The 16,912-nt window shown below is 41.8% G+C and overlaps 1 protein-coding gene across 2 annotated transcripts in view; it reads left to right on the top strand.

Moving 5' to 3' along the window:
* LOC309415234 (protein mono-ADP-ribosyltransferase PARP8-like) overlaps nt 1–16,912 on the top strand; it is a gene marked incomplete at both ends in the record, with an annotated part of 160,073 nt that overhangs the window by 130,300 nt on the left and 12,861 nt on the right. Inside the window, 3 exons of one of the 2 annotated variants that reach the window (XM_082012690.1) lie at nt 10,498–10,590; nt 14,626–14,751; nt 16,292–16,357. In XM_082012690.1, coding sequence (XP_081868816.1) covers nt 10,498–10,590; nt 14,626–14,751; nt 16,292–16,357 — 285 coding nt within the window. The remainder of the gene's footprint in view (nt 1–10,497; nt 10,591–14,625; nt 14,752–16,291; nt 16,358–16,912) is intronic. The other variant, XM_082012689.1, reaches the window with a different exon arrangement.

Here is a 16,912-nt window from a genome sequence, read left to right as displayed (position 1 = left end):
ATGTGGCTAGGGACATTTCTCATATTTATGATATGAAGTCAGAACAAGACTGTCCCAAGGGCTCACATCCTATTATAAGACAAGAGACAAGTGGATGCCATAAAGGGAAACACACTGGCAGTATGCAAAACACTAGCAGGAGTGTAAGAGTGGACTTGAATCCCAGTTTTACCATAAAGCTTGTGATTTTCTTTAGCCTCTGTCTTCTAGAATTGATCTATTAACTTATTTTTCATATGTTTTCATTGGTTCTAGCATGCACAGTTGCAGACAAAACCAAAATATATAAATGTGACACTGAATAGTTAAGTCACCATCACGTGACAAACAAAAGCCCTCCAAATATTTGCTTCTTAATTGTAAGCCAATATTTTCATTTTGGAAGGAAAGAGATTAATTTAAATGCTTGAACCTAACTAATGACTGGAGTAGACAGTGAAATGGCCATACCACCATGTCTTGGAACACTCTAAAACATTTGTGGAAAATGTAAGTTAAAGCTTCTGATTTGGTTAAATTGGGACAAATTTCAGCTCTTAAAATGGCTGGAGTTTGAGTAAGAAAGCATCCAGGGTGGATATATGTAGGCAGGCTATTGAAATGTCTGAGTTTAGGTTATTTTCCCCATTAGATTGGCAGAGCCCATATGTTTTCATCTAATGCAAAACTATGTATTTGCTTCAGCTTTTAGTTGAAGAGAGGATGTAGAATGCAGACATTGTGTAGAGTTCAATTTTTTGTGTAGTTCTTTTTGTGTTTTTTCTTTAACCAATGCCACTTCAAACAGGGATTTAATGATTTCTGAAATTAGACAGAATCTACCACAGAAATGCTTTAAAGATGTAGTGAATCAAGGGAGACAAATTCAGACTAGAAATACCTTAAATTTTTAATAGCAAGTTTACAAATTGGAGAAAATAATCTAGAAATTGTGTTTATTATTTACTAGAATTTTGTGCAGCAAAACTATGTGGCTTCCTGAAGTATATGTTGTTTCTCAAATAGAAATGGATTTGGTGAAACCCATTCCCATTACTGGGAAAGGTTGTTTTTTCTTGTGTTTTGAAGGAGGTAGACAAAGATAGCAAAGCAGTTCCTCTGGTTTTATTATCTCATCATTTATTGTATATTATATCACGCTTACTAGAATGTGAGGTTCTAGTGGATGTTTTGTGAGCTCTTGAATGATTTTTTTGTTCAATTTCAAGGTATTTTCTGTACATGTATTGTCTGAATATTGAAATAGATACTAGGTTGTGGATAACTTGGAAATGTAGTGATCCGTCACTCTTTCCATTGCTGGTTTCAGCCAGGATAGAGCTGGTTTTCTTCACAGAAGCTAGTGTGAGACTGTGTTTTGGATTTGGGATGAGGAACTGTTGATAATGTGCTGATGTTTTGGGTTGTTGCTGAGCAGTCAAGGACAGTCCAGCTTCTTGTGCTGGCCTGCCAGCAAGCAGGCTGGGGGTGCATGGGAAGCTGGGAGGGGACACAGCCGGGACAGCTGACCCAGACTGGGCAAAGAGATATTCCCTACCATCCGACGTCATGCCCAGTACATAAACTGGAGTTGGCCGGGGGGCGGAAATCGCTGCTCGGGGACGGGCTGTCGATCACGGGGTGGTGAGCAATTTCTGTATTGGGCCTCACTTGTTCTTGTACATTCCTTTGTTGGTATTATCATTGTTGTTTCCTTCTTTCTTTCTGTCCTATTAAACCGTGTTTATCTCAACCCACAAGGTTTTTCCTAATTCTCTCCCCCGTCCCACTGCGGGAAGGGGAGTGAGCGAGTGGCTGCGTGGTGCTTAGTTGCTGGCTGGGGCTAAACCACGACAGTCCTTTTTGGCGCCCAACGTGGGGCAACTGATACCGGGATGGGCTGGTTCTCTGGTTCAGCTGCAACAGTCTGAGTAGCTACAGTGCCCGCCGTGGGGGTTGGAGTAGTCACAGTGCCTGCCACATTGCCATAAGAACCAGAGAGCCTCTCTCCCCTTTGCATAGTGTTAAATAGGGTTCGGTAGGCATGGGCCAGGCCCCAGCACACTGCAATGATTTGTGTCTCCTTGGAGCTGCCAGGCTGACAGCATACTTCTTCCAAATATTCTGCTAGTTTATCAGGATTCTGCACTTGTTCGGGAGTGAAGCTCCAGAACACCGGAGGTGCCCACCTCCCCAGGCATTTGCCCATGCTGTTCCACAAACCCTGCCATTCATAACTATCCAGCCAGGCGGAGGAGAGGGACAACCGAGTTTATTGGACTGTGTGGATTAGATGGCCTGGCACATCAGACCCACAGGAATATAAGGCTTTAGTGGACACCGGTGCACAATGTACCCTGATGCCATCAAGCCATATAGGGGCAGAACCCATCTGTATTTCTGGAGTGACAGGGGGATCCCAACAGCTGACTGTGCTGGAGGCTGAAGTGAGCCTAACTGGGAATGAGTGACAGAAGCACCCCATTGTGACTGGCCCAGAGGCTCCGTGCATCCTGGGCATAGACTACCTCAGGAGAGGGTATTTCAAGGACCCAAAAGGGTACCGGTGGGCTTTTGGTATAGCTGCCTTGGAGACGGAAGAAATTAAACAGCTGTCCACCTTGCCTGGTCTCTCAGAGGACCCTTCTGTGGTGGGGTTGCTCAGGGTCAAAGAACAACAGGTGCCGATCGCTACCACAACAGTGCACCGGCAGCAATATCGCACCAACAGAGACTCCCTGATCCCCCATCCATGAGATGATTCGTCAGCTGGAGAGCCAAGGAGTGATCAGCAAGACTCGCTCACCCTTTAACAGCCCCATATGGCCAGTGCAAAAGTCTAATGGAGAGTGGAGACTGACAGTAGACTATCGTGGCCTGAATGAAGTCACACCACCACTGAGCGCTGCCGTGCCGGACATGCTAGAACTTCAATATGAACTGGAGTCAAAGGCAGCCACGTGGTACGCCACCACTGATATTGCTAACGCGTTTTTCTCGATCCCTTTGGCGGCAGAGTGCAGGCCACAGTTTGCTTTCACTTGGAGGGGTGTCCAATACACCTGGAATCGACTGCCCCAGGGGTGGAAACACAGCCCTACCATTTGCCATGGGCTGATACAAACTGCACTGGAACAGGGTGAAGCTCCAGAGCATCTGCAATACATTGATGACATCATCGTATGGGGCAACACAGGAGAAGAAGTTTTCGAGAAAGGGAAGAAAATAATTCAAGTCCTTCTGAAAGCTGGTTTTGCTATAAAACAAAGTAAAGTCAAGGGACCTGCACAAGAGATCCAGTTTTTAGGAATAAAATGGCAAGATGGACGTCGACAGATCCCAACGGATGTGATCAACAAAATAACAGCTATGTCTCCACCAACTAGCAAAAAAGAAACACAAGTATTTTTGGACGTTGTGGGTTTCTGGAGAATGCATATTCCAAATTACAGTCTGATTGTAAGCCCTCTTTATCAAGTGACCCGGAAGAAGAACGATTTTAAATGGGGCCCTGAGCAACGACAAGCCTTCGAACAAATCAAACAGGAGATAGTTCATGCCGCAGCCCTCGGGCCAGTCCGAGCAGGACAAGATGTTAAAAATGTGCTCTACACGGCAGCCGGGGAGAATGGCCCTACCTGGAGTCTCTGGCAGAAGGCACCAGGAGAGACTCGAGGTCGACCTCTAGGGTTTTGGAGTCGAGGATATAGGGGATCTGAGTCCCGCTATACTTCAACTGAAAAGGAGATATTGGTGGCATATGAAGGAGTTCGAGCTGCCTCAGAAGTGGTTGGTACTGAAGCACAGCTCCTCCTGGCACCCCGACTGCCGGTGCTGGGCTGGATGTTCAAAGGGAGGGTCCCCTCTACACATCATGCGACTGATGCTACGTGGAGTAAGTGGGTTGCGCTTATCACACAGCGGGCTCAAATAGGAAACCTTAATCGCCCGGGAATCTTGGAAGTGATCATGGACTGGCCACAAGGCAAAGATTTTGGAATATCACCAGAAGAGGAGGTGGCGCGTGCTGAAGAGGCTCCACCATATCATGAACTGCCAGAGAACGAAAGGCAATATGCCCTGTTTACTGATGGGTCCTGTCGTATTGTAGGCAAACATCGAAGGTGGAAAGCTGCTGTATGGAGCCCTATACGACGAGTTGCAGAAGTGGCTGAAGGACAAGGTGAATCAAGTCAGTTTGCGGAGGTGAAAGCCATCCAGCTGGCTTTAGATATTGCTGAACGAGAAAAATGGCCAGTACTCTATCTTTATACTGACTCATGGATGGTAGCAAATGCTCTATGGGGGTGGCTGCAGCAATGGAAGCAGAGCAACTGGCAACGCAGAGGCAAGCCCATCTGGGCTGCTGAATTGTGGCAAGATATTGCTGCCCGACTAGAGAATCTCGTCATAAAAGTACGTCACGTAGATGCTCACGTACCCAAGAGTCGGGCCACCGAAGAACATCAAAACAACCACCAGGTGGATCAGGCTGCTAAGACTGAAGTGGCTCAGGTGGATCTGGACTGGCAACATAAGGGTGAATTATTTATAGCTTGGTGGGCCCATGACACCTCAGGCCATCAGGGAAGAGATGCAACATATAGATGGGCTCGGGATCGAGGGGTGGACCTGACCATGGATGCTATTGCACAGGTTATCCATGAATGTGAATCGTGTGCTGCGATCAAACAAGCCAAGCGGTTAAAGCCCCTCTGGTATGAAGGACGATGGTTGAAATATAAATATGGGGAGGCCTGGCAGATTGACTATATCACACTTCCACAAACTCGCCAAGGCAAGCGCTATGTGCTTACCATGGTGGAAGCAACCACCGGATGGCTGGAAATATACCCTGTGCCCCATGCCACCGCCCGGAACACTATCCTGGGCCTTGAAAAGCAAGTCTTATGGCGACATGGCACCCCCGAAAGAATTGAGTCAGACAATGGGACTCATTTCCGAAACAACCTCATAGACACCTGGGCCAAAGAGCATGGCATTGAGTGGGTGTATCATATCCCCTATCATGCACCAGCTTCCGGAAAAATTGAACGATACAACGGACTGTTAAAGACTACACTGAGAGCAATGGGTGATGGTACATTCAAACATTGGGATAAACATTTAGCCAAAGCCACCTGGTTAGTCAACGCTAGGGGATGTACTAATAGAGCCGGCCCTGCCCAATCAAAACTTCTACGTACTGTAGAAGGGGATAAAGTCCCTGTGGTGCATGTGAGAAACATGCTGGGGAAGACAGTCTGGGTTACTCCTGCATTAGGAAAAGGCAAACCCATTCGTGGGATTGCCTTTGCCCAGGGACCTGGGTGCACTTGGTGGGTAATGCGGAAGGATGGGGAAGTCCGATGTGTACCTCAAGGAGACTTGATTTTGGGTGAAAACAGTCAATGATTTGAATTGTATTATGTTAATTGTTCAGTATGACATTACTACTATGGCTGCTATCTACCATATCAATGGTATTATAGTAAGAATCACCCAGACTGATGAAGAATGAGCTTCACTGAAACCAAGCAATGTGCAGCAGTGATGGAACCAGAGCTGGCTTCAGCAGCTTGCGCCCAACAAATCCCTCGAGACCGACATCTTTGACCTGCAGATCATGGACATGGACCGTGCCAGATGACAATCCAACACCACATACCATCTCCCCTGCCCTGAGAGACTGCTATGATGGATGAAGCCCAGAGTCATGGACTGACTGAACTCCACAGACATTTTAAAGTGATGGCCCATGGACTAAGAAAGTGATATCTGTGTGTATATATTAAAAGACAGGAAGAGTAATAATGAATAATTGGAATGTATTGAAAAGTATAGGACCTGGGCATGACGTAAATGGTATGGAATAAGGGGTGGATACTGTCCTGGTTTCAGCCAGGATAGAGCTGGTTTTCTTCACAGAAGCTAGTGTGAGACTGTGTTTTGGATTTGGGATGAGGAACTGTTGATAATGTGCTGATGTTTTGGGTTGTTGCTGAGCAGTCAAGGACAGTCCAGCTTCTTGTGCTGGCCTGCCAGCAAGCAGGCTGGGGGTGCACGGGAAGCTGGGAGGGGACACAGCCGGGACAGCTGACCCAGACTGGGCAAAGAGATATTCCCTACCATCCGACGTCATGCCCAGTACATAAACTGGAGTTGGCCGGGGGGCGGAAATCGCTGCTCGGGGACGGGCTGTCGATCACGGGGTGGTGAGCAATTGCTGTATTGGGCATCACTTGTTCTTGTACATTCCTTTGTTGGTATTATCATTGTTGTTTCCTTCTTTCTTTCTGTCCTATTAAACCGTGTTTATCTCAACCCACAAGGTTTTTCCTAATTCTCTCCCCTGTCCCACTGCGGGAAGGGGAGTGAGCGAGCGGCTGCGTGGTGCTTAGTTGCCGCCTGGGGCTAAACCACGACAATCAGCATTGTCTTGTAAAGTCTTTATTCTAAAAAATATTCAGTGGGCATAAAGGTTCATCAAATGCATAAAATCCAAAGAATTTTATAAACCCTAACAGTAATGTCTGTTCTCCTTCAGAGCTCAGATTTTTCTGTCTTGCTTCTCCTCATGCCAACAGTTCTCCAGCCTTAAGATCTTAGCCCCAGTGTCCACTTGAGAGAAAAAAGGCCTTTCAAATGTCAAAAATAAGTACAATGACCATTTTCCTAACTTCCCTCTTCCAGATACTCAGACATTTCTGGGATCATAAAACAGAAAGGAAAAGAAAAAGAGCAAAGATGACCAATCTGGTGGTTCCATTTTCCATGTTTAAGTCTCAGGGTAACTTTGTTGATGTTATAAACAAAATGACAACAATAAGTATTTTCTTAACGCTTTTCTTCATGGCAAGCATGGCTAAACCGAGATTGCTCTGCTATTCCAAAGGGAGTCTGTGTATACTGTTGATTAAGATAGTCAAGGTGGTAGTGACACCGTACTTCCCCAACTAAGCAAGTGATTTAACCACCTTCTGAATGTGGAAAACCTAAGAATAATGACAATAATAAATACTTTTTGTCTAGTGTGCTATGGCACAGTGAATTGGATCATATTAGGCTTCATATGCTGCCTAATGCAATTTGACATAGATAAATCAAATTACTCTATTAGACTTGAAAGATGATAGCTCTTGTAAAGCAACTGATGTGACAATATGTCAGTGCAGTAGATTTCAGATGTTTATTGAAGTCTAGAATATTTGAAACCCAAAAAATGTATATGAAACAAGTGACTACAAATACAGCAATATGCTTATTACTGACAAAGCTGTTGTCTGAAACTGAATTCAACTAAATTTTATGTTTTCTTTGTGTGACCAATAAATTTTTTATTTCTGCAAATGCTTCCTAGAGACATTGGCTTGAACTTCAAAGTGTACCAGTACAGATGCTTTAGTGATTATTGTGGTATCTAGACTCAGAATTTTTAGTTATAAAAGTTCAGTAGTGCCTACCAAAGATCGTTTTAAGTTTCAGTGAGTTAGGATTTAATAATATGGATTCAGACAAATAGTATCCAAAAAATATTTTTTATTTTTTTCAACATTGTAATAAAAAGTTATGTTCATTGGGGTCAATTTTAAGGAAAGTTTTAATTTATGTTTCTTTATTTCTTTCAACCATTTGTTCATTTTGAATACTTATAACAACTCACTTGCTTCATTACTAGAGCCTTTAAAAAGTTGATCTGCTAATTAACGTTCAGTAAATAAGTGTAGAGTTGCTGTAAGGGATGTAACCAATTAGGAAGCTTATGAAGACGTGTATTCTCTTTACTTGAAGCAGTGTTCTTTTTTGTTTCTGCTTTCTTTGCTTTATGAAGGCAGAACACTCCATTCTCACTCAATATGCAGAAGTTTAAATATGTTGCTTTATTTGATCATTGTGATGGCAATTACGAAATAAATTTTTCAAAAAGATAGGCAAAAAAATGGTTCAACAGCAATTTTTTTTTTTATATCCGAAAAAAGGGTGCAAGCACCTTTATTTATAAAATAACATGTGGCTTTCACAAATACAGTGTTTATTCTATAAAAATATAATGCATTTTCTTAAAGTTTACAAATAAACTGTTAAATTAGTGTGGTGGGTTGAACTTGTTTTACAAAACTTGCTTACAAAACTTGTAAGTTTTTATATACTTTTTTGTCATACTTATTATAAACATTGTAAGCATAAATTTAAATCTTACTGAATTTCTCTCAATTGCTGTGATGATGTAAAAGTGGCTATTACATCTGCTACTGTAAGCAATATTTTTTTTCTACTATATGATCAAATTTCTGTAGGAAATTACATAGTTTACACTGCCATCAAAGTGGCAGTTATTAAAATAATCTAATACAAGGAGGATTGTGGCCAGCAGGTCGAGAGAGGGGATTCTGCCCCTTTACTCTCCTCTGGTGAGACCCCACCTGCAGTAGTGTGTCCAGCTCTGGAGCCCTCAGCACAGGAGAGACATGGACCTGTTGGAGAGGGCCCAGAGGAGGGCCACAGAAATGATCAGAGGGATCATGGAACAACTCCCCTATGAGGACAGGCTGAGAGAGTTGGTGTTGTTCAGCCTGGAGAAGAGAAGGCTCCAGGGAGACCTTATTGCAGCCTTCCAGTACTTAAAGGGGGCTTATAAGAAAGATGGGGACAGACTTTTAGCAGGGCCTGTTGTGACAGGACAAGTGGCAATGATTTTAAACTAAAAGAGGGTAGATTTCGACTAGATAAAAGGAAGAATGTTTCACCGTGAGGGTGGTGAAAGACTGGCACAGGTTGCCCCAAGAGGTGGTAGATGCCCCATCCCTGGAAACATTCCAGGTCAGGTTGGACGGGGCTCTGAGCAACCTGATCTAGTTGAAGATGTCCCTGCTCACTGCAGGGGGGTTGGACTAGATGACCTTTAAAGGTCCCTTCCAACCCAAACTATTCTATGATTCTATGATTCTATTGTCTGGATGCCAGGCACCCATCAAGCTGCTCTATCACTCCCCCTCCTCAACTGGACAGGGGAGAGAAAATACGATGAAAGGCTCATGGGTCAAGATAAGGACAGGGAGAGATCATTCACCAATTACCATCACAGGCAAAACAGACTCAACTCGGGGAAATGAATTTAATTTATTGCCAATCAAAAGTCAGAGTAGGATAATGAGAACTAAAACCAAATCTCAAAACACCTTCCTCCCACCCCTCCCTTCTTCCCAGACTCAACTTCACTCCCGATTTTTCTGTCTCCTCTCCCCTTCTGAGCGGCACGGGGGGATGGGGAATGGGGGTTGCAGTCAGTTCAAAACATGTTTTCTGCTACTCCTTCCTCGCTCTTCCCCTGCTCCAGCGTGTGGTCCCTCCCACAGGAGTCAGTCCTCCACAAACTGTTCCAATGTGGATCCTTCCCACGGGCTGCAGTTTTTCACAAACTGCTCCATCCTGGGTCCCTTCCACAGGGTGCAGTCCTTCAGGAACGGTCTGCTCCATCATAGGTCCCCCAAGGGGTCACAGGTCCTGCCAGGAGCCTGCTCCATTGCGGGCTCTCCACAGGGTCACAAACACCTTTGAGCGCATCCACCTGCTCCAATGTGGGGTCCTCCACAGGCTGCAGGTGGATATCTGCTCCACCATGGACCTCCATGGGCTGCAGGGGGACAGCCTGCCTCACCGTGGTTTTCACCAGGGGCTGCAGGGGAATCTCTGCTCCGGCACCTGGAGCACCTTTTCCCCCTCCTTCTTCACTGTCCTTGGTGTCTGCAGAGTTGTTTCTCTCACATATTCTCACTCCTCTCTCCCAGATGCTGTTCCGCAGCAGTTTTTTTTCCTTAAATATATTATCACAGAGGTGCTACCACCATCGCTGATGGACTCAGCTTTGGCCAGCGGTGGGTCTGTCTTGGCGCCGGTTGGCATTGACTCTATCGGACATGGTGGAAGCTTCTGGCATCTCCTCACAGAAGCCACCCCTGTAGCCCCCCCACTACCAAAACCTTGCCACACAAACCCAATACAATTAGTTAAAAATTAAATTAAAAGTAGGTTCTTCAAGAAATTTGTCTTCTGGGTCATACTTTTATGTGTGTTCTCAACAGCAGAATAACAATCTTTGAAGAATAAACCTGCATTTATGAAAGAGGGGTGCCCCCATTAGTTTCTGGATTTGTTCTCCATTAATTTTAATTATGTAGGAAGTTTTCAAAGTCTGATAGGACAGTGTTAAGGGCATTTGAGTACTATGTAATTTTGATTTTGTAATCTGTTTGTATTTCTTTTTTAGGTTTAGCCTCTGTGAATACTTATGAGTTTTAAAGTTCTTAACACTTGTTCTTCAGGTTATTAAAACGCTTCTCTAATGTATCTTCCTCAATAACTGACATGTCTTCATAATTTGAAATTAATGTTGCAGTTAATATCTGAAGAAAAAATAGTATATAAATGTGTTTGGGGTTTTTTTTGTGGGTATTGCATGATAAAACCAATAACCAAAAACTAGAACAAAAATATAATTAACTTACTTTCTCTGTGTAGCCCACTGTTTGTGAACGGGAGCTCTGTGTATTTGCTTTCCAAACATTAGGAGTAATGAATGAAGCTGCTGATGAAATTGCAACTGGAGCTCAGGTAGAATTATCTAATGCTTATTATGTGTCTGATTTTCCATAGTATACTCAGTCTTCTCAATCTCTTCTTGTATTTATTTTGACTTGTATTTCCTATGAGTACTCTTTGGTGAGTATTATTTATTTGTCCACTCTTATAGCTGTAAATACACTGTTTTATGCATGGCATTTTCAAACAGTACTAATGAGGTGTTTCCATTGTTTTGCTTCCATGTAGAGTAACCCTGTTTTCTTGTTCTGTTGTATTCAATTAGGTCACCTGGGTTGTTAATAAAGGCAGCCATTGTCATTTGGAGATAATTCCCATTTATTTTCACCTAATGAGCCATTACTACTCTCATGCAATTAATAAGCTACTTCCTGTTCATGGTGTTAGGATGCAGCTATCCACTGAGCATCTGTTGTTTTGATCATTAAACAACAGTGGGAAAGTCCTTACTGATGTTGCTACATAGGTTTTTTTCTCTTTTCTCAAGGATCGGGAATGTAATGTAAGCTTGCTTCCTAACTCTAAATTCAGTTATTAATGTAGTTATAACCATATCATTGTTTTCTTTCATAATTTTGTATGTGCCTTAAAACAAAGTATTTTAAACTTATGTTTCCAAATCACATTTAACCTTAGATTACAATAGTTACAGGACTTCAGTAAATTAAAAAAATTAAAAGATCTTATGTTTAAGATCTTTTTAAGATCTTTTTAAGATCTTAAGTTAAAAATTTACACATCTTATGGAAAAGTGCATTCCTCTCTGATTTCCTAAACATGTGTCACTCACTGTGCACTTACATGGTAAGCAACATGGTTTTTGGAAGAGCAAATGTTCAGTTCAGTTAACTTTAACTAGCACTAGTGAGTCTAGCCACTGGAAACAAACTATTCAGCTAAGTGCCTGAATACCACCTATGGGCATATCCTCAAAGAAGGAAACTTGCAGCAGTGTACACCAGCTTCTTCGCTTGAGTATATAAGTGGGATATGACCATCAGCTCATCTGATGTCTGAAGACAGTTAGATGGTTATATTTGCAACATCTAGCATGCCAAACATCGGGATACCTGTGCAAGCTTGTAAGAAATCCAGAGAGGTGTGCTGATGAAGCCCCACCTCTTCCCCAGCTTGAAGTCCTCTGAAGACTTCAGCTATGTGTTTCTGCGGAGCTACAGTTTTATTTTTTGAATGTAGGCACTTACATGGTATTTAGGTACAAACAAGTAGCTCTCACTTTTTTTAAATACAGCTGACAAGAGAGGTGGTCCTGATTAGCACTCACTCTGTGTTTTATGTAGGTATCACTGTTGTAGGCATATGTGGAGCTTGCTCTAGATCTCGAGTGCCTCTACATCTACAGAGCTTTGCTGAAAAATACTGAAGTGATTACAACCTTAATGGTACTTAAAAGAGTTAGATAAGAGGTTTTGTCAATTGTCCCATTGGACCTAGATGACTAAATTTTGCTAACTCTCACTCTAGTGATAGCATTGCACCCAGCTCTCTACATCTGATCTGATCAAGCTCCCGTTCCTGTTTGCAGAAAAAATTTAACACTTTTAGGGTTTGATTCATCTGAGCTATTTTTGACATTAGCTTAGGGTGGTGTGAATCACAGCATAGACTATCATCACAGTTTTTATTTTCTCCATCAGTTATAAGGAGAGCCTAGGCTGACTAGTAAGAGGTAGGTGTTTGCATTGTGAATCTCTACATTTCATCAGATGAATCTTCCTCCAAATAATTTTGTGTAGTGAAAGAGCCTAAATATAGGTTCTCATTATTAGAAATCACATCCTGTTCTTTCTGCTGTGCTTTCAGCTAGTTTCCTAAGGTATACAACCCTACTTTGTCACTCACAATATTCTGATGGCTCCTCCTTAATAATAAGAGATTGTACTTTCTAAAACTTTCAAGCCTGAACTCACCTTGCCCTATTTTAGTCATGTAGTCAAAATGCATGAAAATTAAATGTCTGATTTGTTGATAGTTCAGACTCCCTTGTAGAGAGTGTCTGGAGAGAGAGAGGCACTGTCTGAGATACTGATGTCGTAAGAGAGAATTGTCATCAGCAAGTGTCATCTTGTCCTCCTCGAAAATATTTAAATCCTAACTTATGTACTTCAGTACCTACTGTTAAGGAGAAGTTCAGGCACAGCTATAAGGACATTTACTAGATCCACAGTACTTCCTATTACCAAGGAATGCATATGCAAGTTTGTATTATAATTTTTGTGTTAGGCTTACCTCCCAGTTTAAGTTGCTCTGCGTTCCATCAGCTCAAAAAAATGATCTCAGGGGAAATCAGGGGTTTAATTAAACCTGATCTATGCATGTGTTCCCCCATGTCAGAACAATATGCTGGTATCATGGTAAGAAACAATACAGGAGTCAACAGTTGTTTTAAAGGAGGACTTTGGGATGGTGTTCTAAGAAGAACTGTGCCAATTTTAAGACAAAGTCCCATTGTGCAAAACATAAAGCAAGACAACTTTGGGTCATTGTATTAAGAGGTTTGGGGACTCAAACAACTCTTCCCTAGTAGTGTTTTGCAACTGGAGGCTAAGAAGTGCTTCTGAGAAGCAGGGTGTATGAACTCGGGCTCAATTTCATGGTAATACATTTACACAGTTGCAGGTCTGTTGCCTGACCTGGCTGTGTATGTAGACTCCTGGTCTCTTTTGCAAATGCTAATGCAGATGCCCTATTTTGAAACATTCATAACACTTGTAGGTTTTATAAACTGGAAAGAAATCAGAGCACCATGGAGGAAGGAATCATTATTTTAAAAACTTAGTTTTTCAATATATGTGTGATATTTAGTAACTGGAGCTAACAGAATATTTTTTAAATGATGGAGAAAATTGTCCATTCATGCTAAAGGAGCAGAGGAGAATGGCAACAGTACGACTCACTGCAGCGCAGTTCCTTTTCCCTTTCATCATGTTTCTTATTTTCATTCTTCTTCTCTAAAGGACCATCATCTTTTTTTACTCCAAATAATCAGATACAATGGCAGATATATAATAACTTCTAGAACAGCTTGAGGTGTGAGATGAGATCTGATCCATGTGGAACTGTGGGAGGAACCAGGGATGCCTACTAAGTACAGCTCATCTCAGCTTTTCCTTTTTTTCATGGAAAAGTCTGTTTTCACACAAGAATGTTTTCAGGAGGCACAGATAAACCAAGGGGAAATGAGCTAATTTGCAGCTATGTTTTTATGTAGCAACTTTGTATTTCATTATGAGCTGCATTTAGGTTTCACAGTTGCCAGAAAGCTGCGTTCTCTCTGTTTTCTGATTGCTGTAGTCTATTTTTAACCTCTGAGTTACAAATTTTGAAACCATTATACAGAAATCTGTTGCAAAGTTGTATATGTGCCTATGTGCACATATGTGAATACATGCCTGCATACACATTGCATGCATGATGATGCATACAGTGAAATCTTGGAAAACATAGATATTCAAAGCCATTTGTACAATTTTGTACAACAGGAAGGAAGAGAATCTCTCAGTGTGAGCCATGAAAATGACTGTTAAATTACTGCACTGGTCTGACTTTAGCAGAAGCAATGTTTGCTAGTGTTTCCATGAGCACAATCTTCAGGAGAACAGCGGGCAGTGGTACAGATTCATAATCCCTTTCTCTTTCTTGAGCAACATTTTTCACTGGCATCTACTGCACAAAGATACATAGATTCAGCACAACTTAATTTCCCTAGAGAATTAATTTCATACAGGAATTAGCACATGTACACAAGAGAAAGCAGGACTGCAAGCAATGTATTTGATGTGATAATACATTTAGGACCAGATGCTGGTCCTACTTATGCACCTGGAATAATATACCAGGGCTGGACCCAAAGCCTGTTGAGGTCAGTGGAAAAATTTCAGTCCTAAACTACGTCCTGTGGATAACACAATTTGGGTAATAGAGATAACAGTGAAATATGGTATTACTGTAATGTGTAAAAAAAGCAGACTGGATGATACAATATGAAAGTACATATATTAAATAAATATTTTTCTTTATCCCTAGGTGGTTGATCTGTTAGTATCCATGTGTCGGTCTGCGTTAGAGTCACCTAGGAAAGTTGTCATTTTTGAGCCATATCCTTCTGTAGTTGATCCTAATGATCCTCAGATGCTGGCCTTTAACCCCAGGGTAAGTAGTTATCTTTCATTATGTCATAGCTTGGTTTCAGTCATGCATTAGATTTCAAAGCAAAGCCTTCTTCTGGAGGAGTCTCCTTTACTGTAGGAGATACAGCTCCAGAATATAGCACAAGCATGTGACTATTTTCAGAACTTTGTAGGTTTTTTAATTGTCTCTGAGAAGGTATTTGTGAATAAACTGTAAGTTGCATTCAAAGTTATGTTGAAGCCAAGAACTTCTTTTAGGGTACAAATTCTAGGTGCAAAATTTTATATTCTTAGTGTCTTTCTCTCAGTGTACACATTGGACACAAAGAGAAAGATGGCCTTTGGGAGGTGTAGACCACGTAGACTAGGGGATTTCCAGTCCATCTTTTTATTCTTAAAGTGGTTATTGCTGTCATCTCATTTTGTCTTTGCAAACAATTATGTCCTTAAACTTAATTTTATCAAATGTTGGACATAACAGTCAAGTTTTGTACAAGCATCAAATTTTGAAGTAAAGAATTGTGTTTGCACTACTTGCTCCTCAGGCTGCAAATGCTGCCTCTCAGGGAAGCCCTAGGGAAGCTGTGAACTATTACAGATCACTTGAGCCATCCTCAAGGGCGTAAATGAGAACTTTGGATGTCCTGCATTGTGATGCATTTCACTTTTTCTGAACAAAGGCCAGTTAGCGGTGGTCTTTCTCAGAGGAAGGGGCAAGTGTGTTCTGTATCATGTGGGAAGGAAGACTTGCCAGGAGGTTCTTGGAAAGGGGCTGATGAGGAGACAGCTAGTCTGGCAGCTAGGCAGGTTGTGGGTTTGAAGCAGATGAGGCAATGTGAAAAGGGGTCACACCAGAAGAGTGGAGAGAGCCCCTAGGCTGGCAGGGCCCATACTACCTCCTCCCAGCTTCTTGACAGCATGGGCAAGGTGAAAGCCCACGGGCAGAAGTTGGCAAGACCCAAAGATGAGGAACAATGGGGCTCCTTAAGGTGACGTGGCACATGGAGCTGGTGAAACATGGACTGTTAAGCTCATCTGCTCAGAAAATGTGGAGCCATCTGGTAGTGGTTCCCAGTCAGAAGGTAGACAAGGGTCAAGGTGAGGCAGAGGGACAACTGAAGGACCTCTGAAGTTTTGTAGAGATGTTAGCAAAGTAAACACATCTGCTTATTTAGCATTTTATTTAAAATCTATTTGTTCACTGCATTATTTAACTTAGTAGCATATTGTCCAAATAACTGGCAGAGCCTGTGTTTGGTTACAAATATTTGTTTTAAAAGTGACCTAATTTTTTACGTGAGTCACATTGTTGTGTGTTTGGATTCCAGTGAAATTCAAAGAAAAGCCATCATGATAATATTTTTTCAGGGAATTTTCCTGGACTATGAATGAGAGTCTCTGTGTAAGGTGGAAGGAAGCTATTGGTTAGAAATGTTTGAAAGGATCGGTTTGCTGAACATTCGTCCTAACTTTGGTTTTATACACACTCAAAGAATTCAGGTTTTTGTAGAGCCAAAGACCAATATTCTTTTAATTTATTTGCTTATTTTATGCTACATCAGAAGAAGAATTATGACCGAGTCATGAAAGCATTGGATAGTATCACTTCTATTAGAGAGATGACACAGGTGAGTTTAAAAATCTTTACATAACTTAATCACCATTTCTAGAACTAGGAAGATGTTTTTATTGCTCGCCTATGATGAGTGGGGAAGACAATAGTATCATCTCTTTCCTATAGAGCTGTAATAATATTAAAATGTGTGTTAAAAATAACAAACCTAGAGTATCCATAATGGCAGTCCAATAAAAGTGATGAAGTAGAACTCAGATCTTTTGAAGTTTAAATAAGAGATAATAACAGCAAAATGGGACATTGTAACGAGATGATTAGCAACTGCTGCATTTCTGGAAATACCAACGTCAAACTGGGTCTTTTATTTCCAAAGCAAAAGAAATTGAATTTGTGACGGTGTTCTGAATGATAGCTTTATTTCTATTATAACAAAACACTTGATCAGCTAAGTATGATTGGGGACTTGTAAGGTTGGGTCTCTTGGGATTACTACCATATGATTTCTCAGTATTCACAGTGGGACAGAATCTGATAGCCGTACTTATGTTTATTGTTACACTTCCTTTCCCAAACAGCCCAGCTGATTATAAGTGATTATTGAAACCTC

The sequence above is a fragment of the Phaethon aethereus genome (assembly GCF_964289735.1).
Source record: "Phaethon aethereus genome assembly, chromosome: W".
Taxonomy (NCBI): Eukaryota; Metazoa; Chordata; class Aves; order Phaethontiformes; family Phaethontidae; genus Phaethon; species Phaethon aethereus.
Note: the sequence above shows the minus strand (reverse complement) of the source record. Positions and strands in the feature narration are given on the sequence as shown.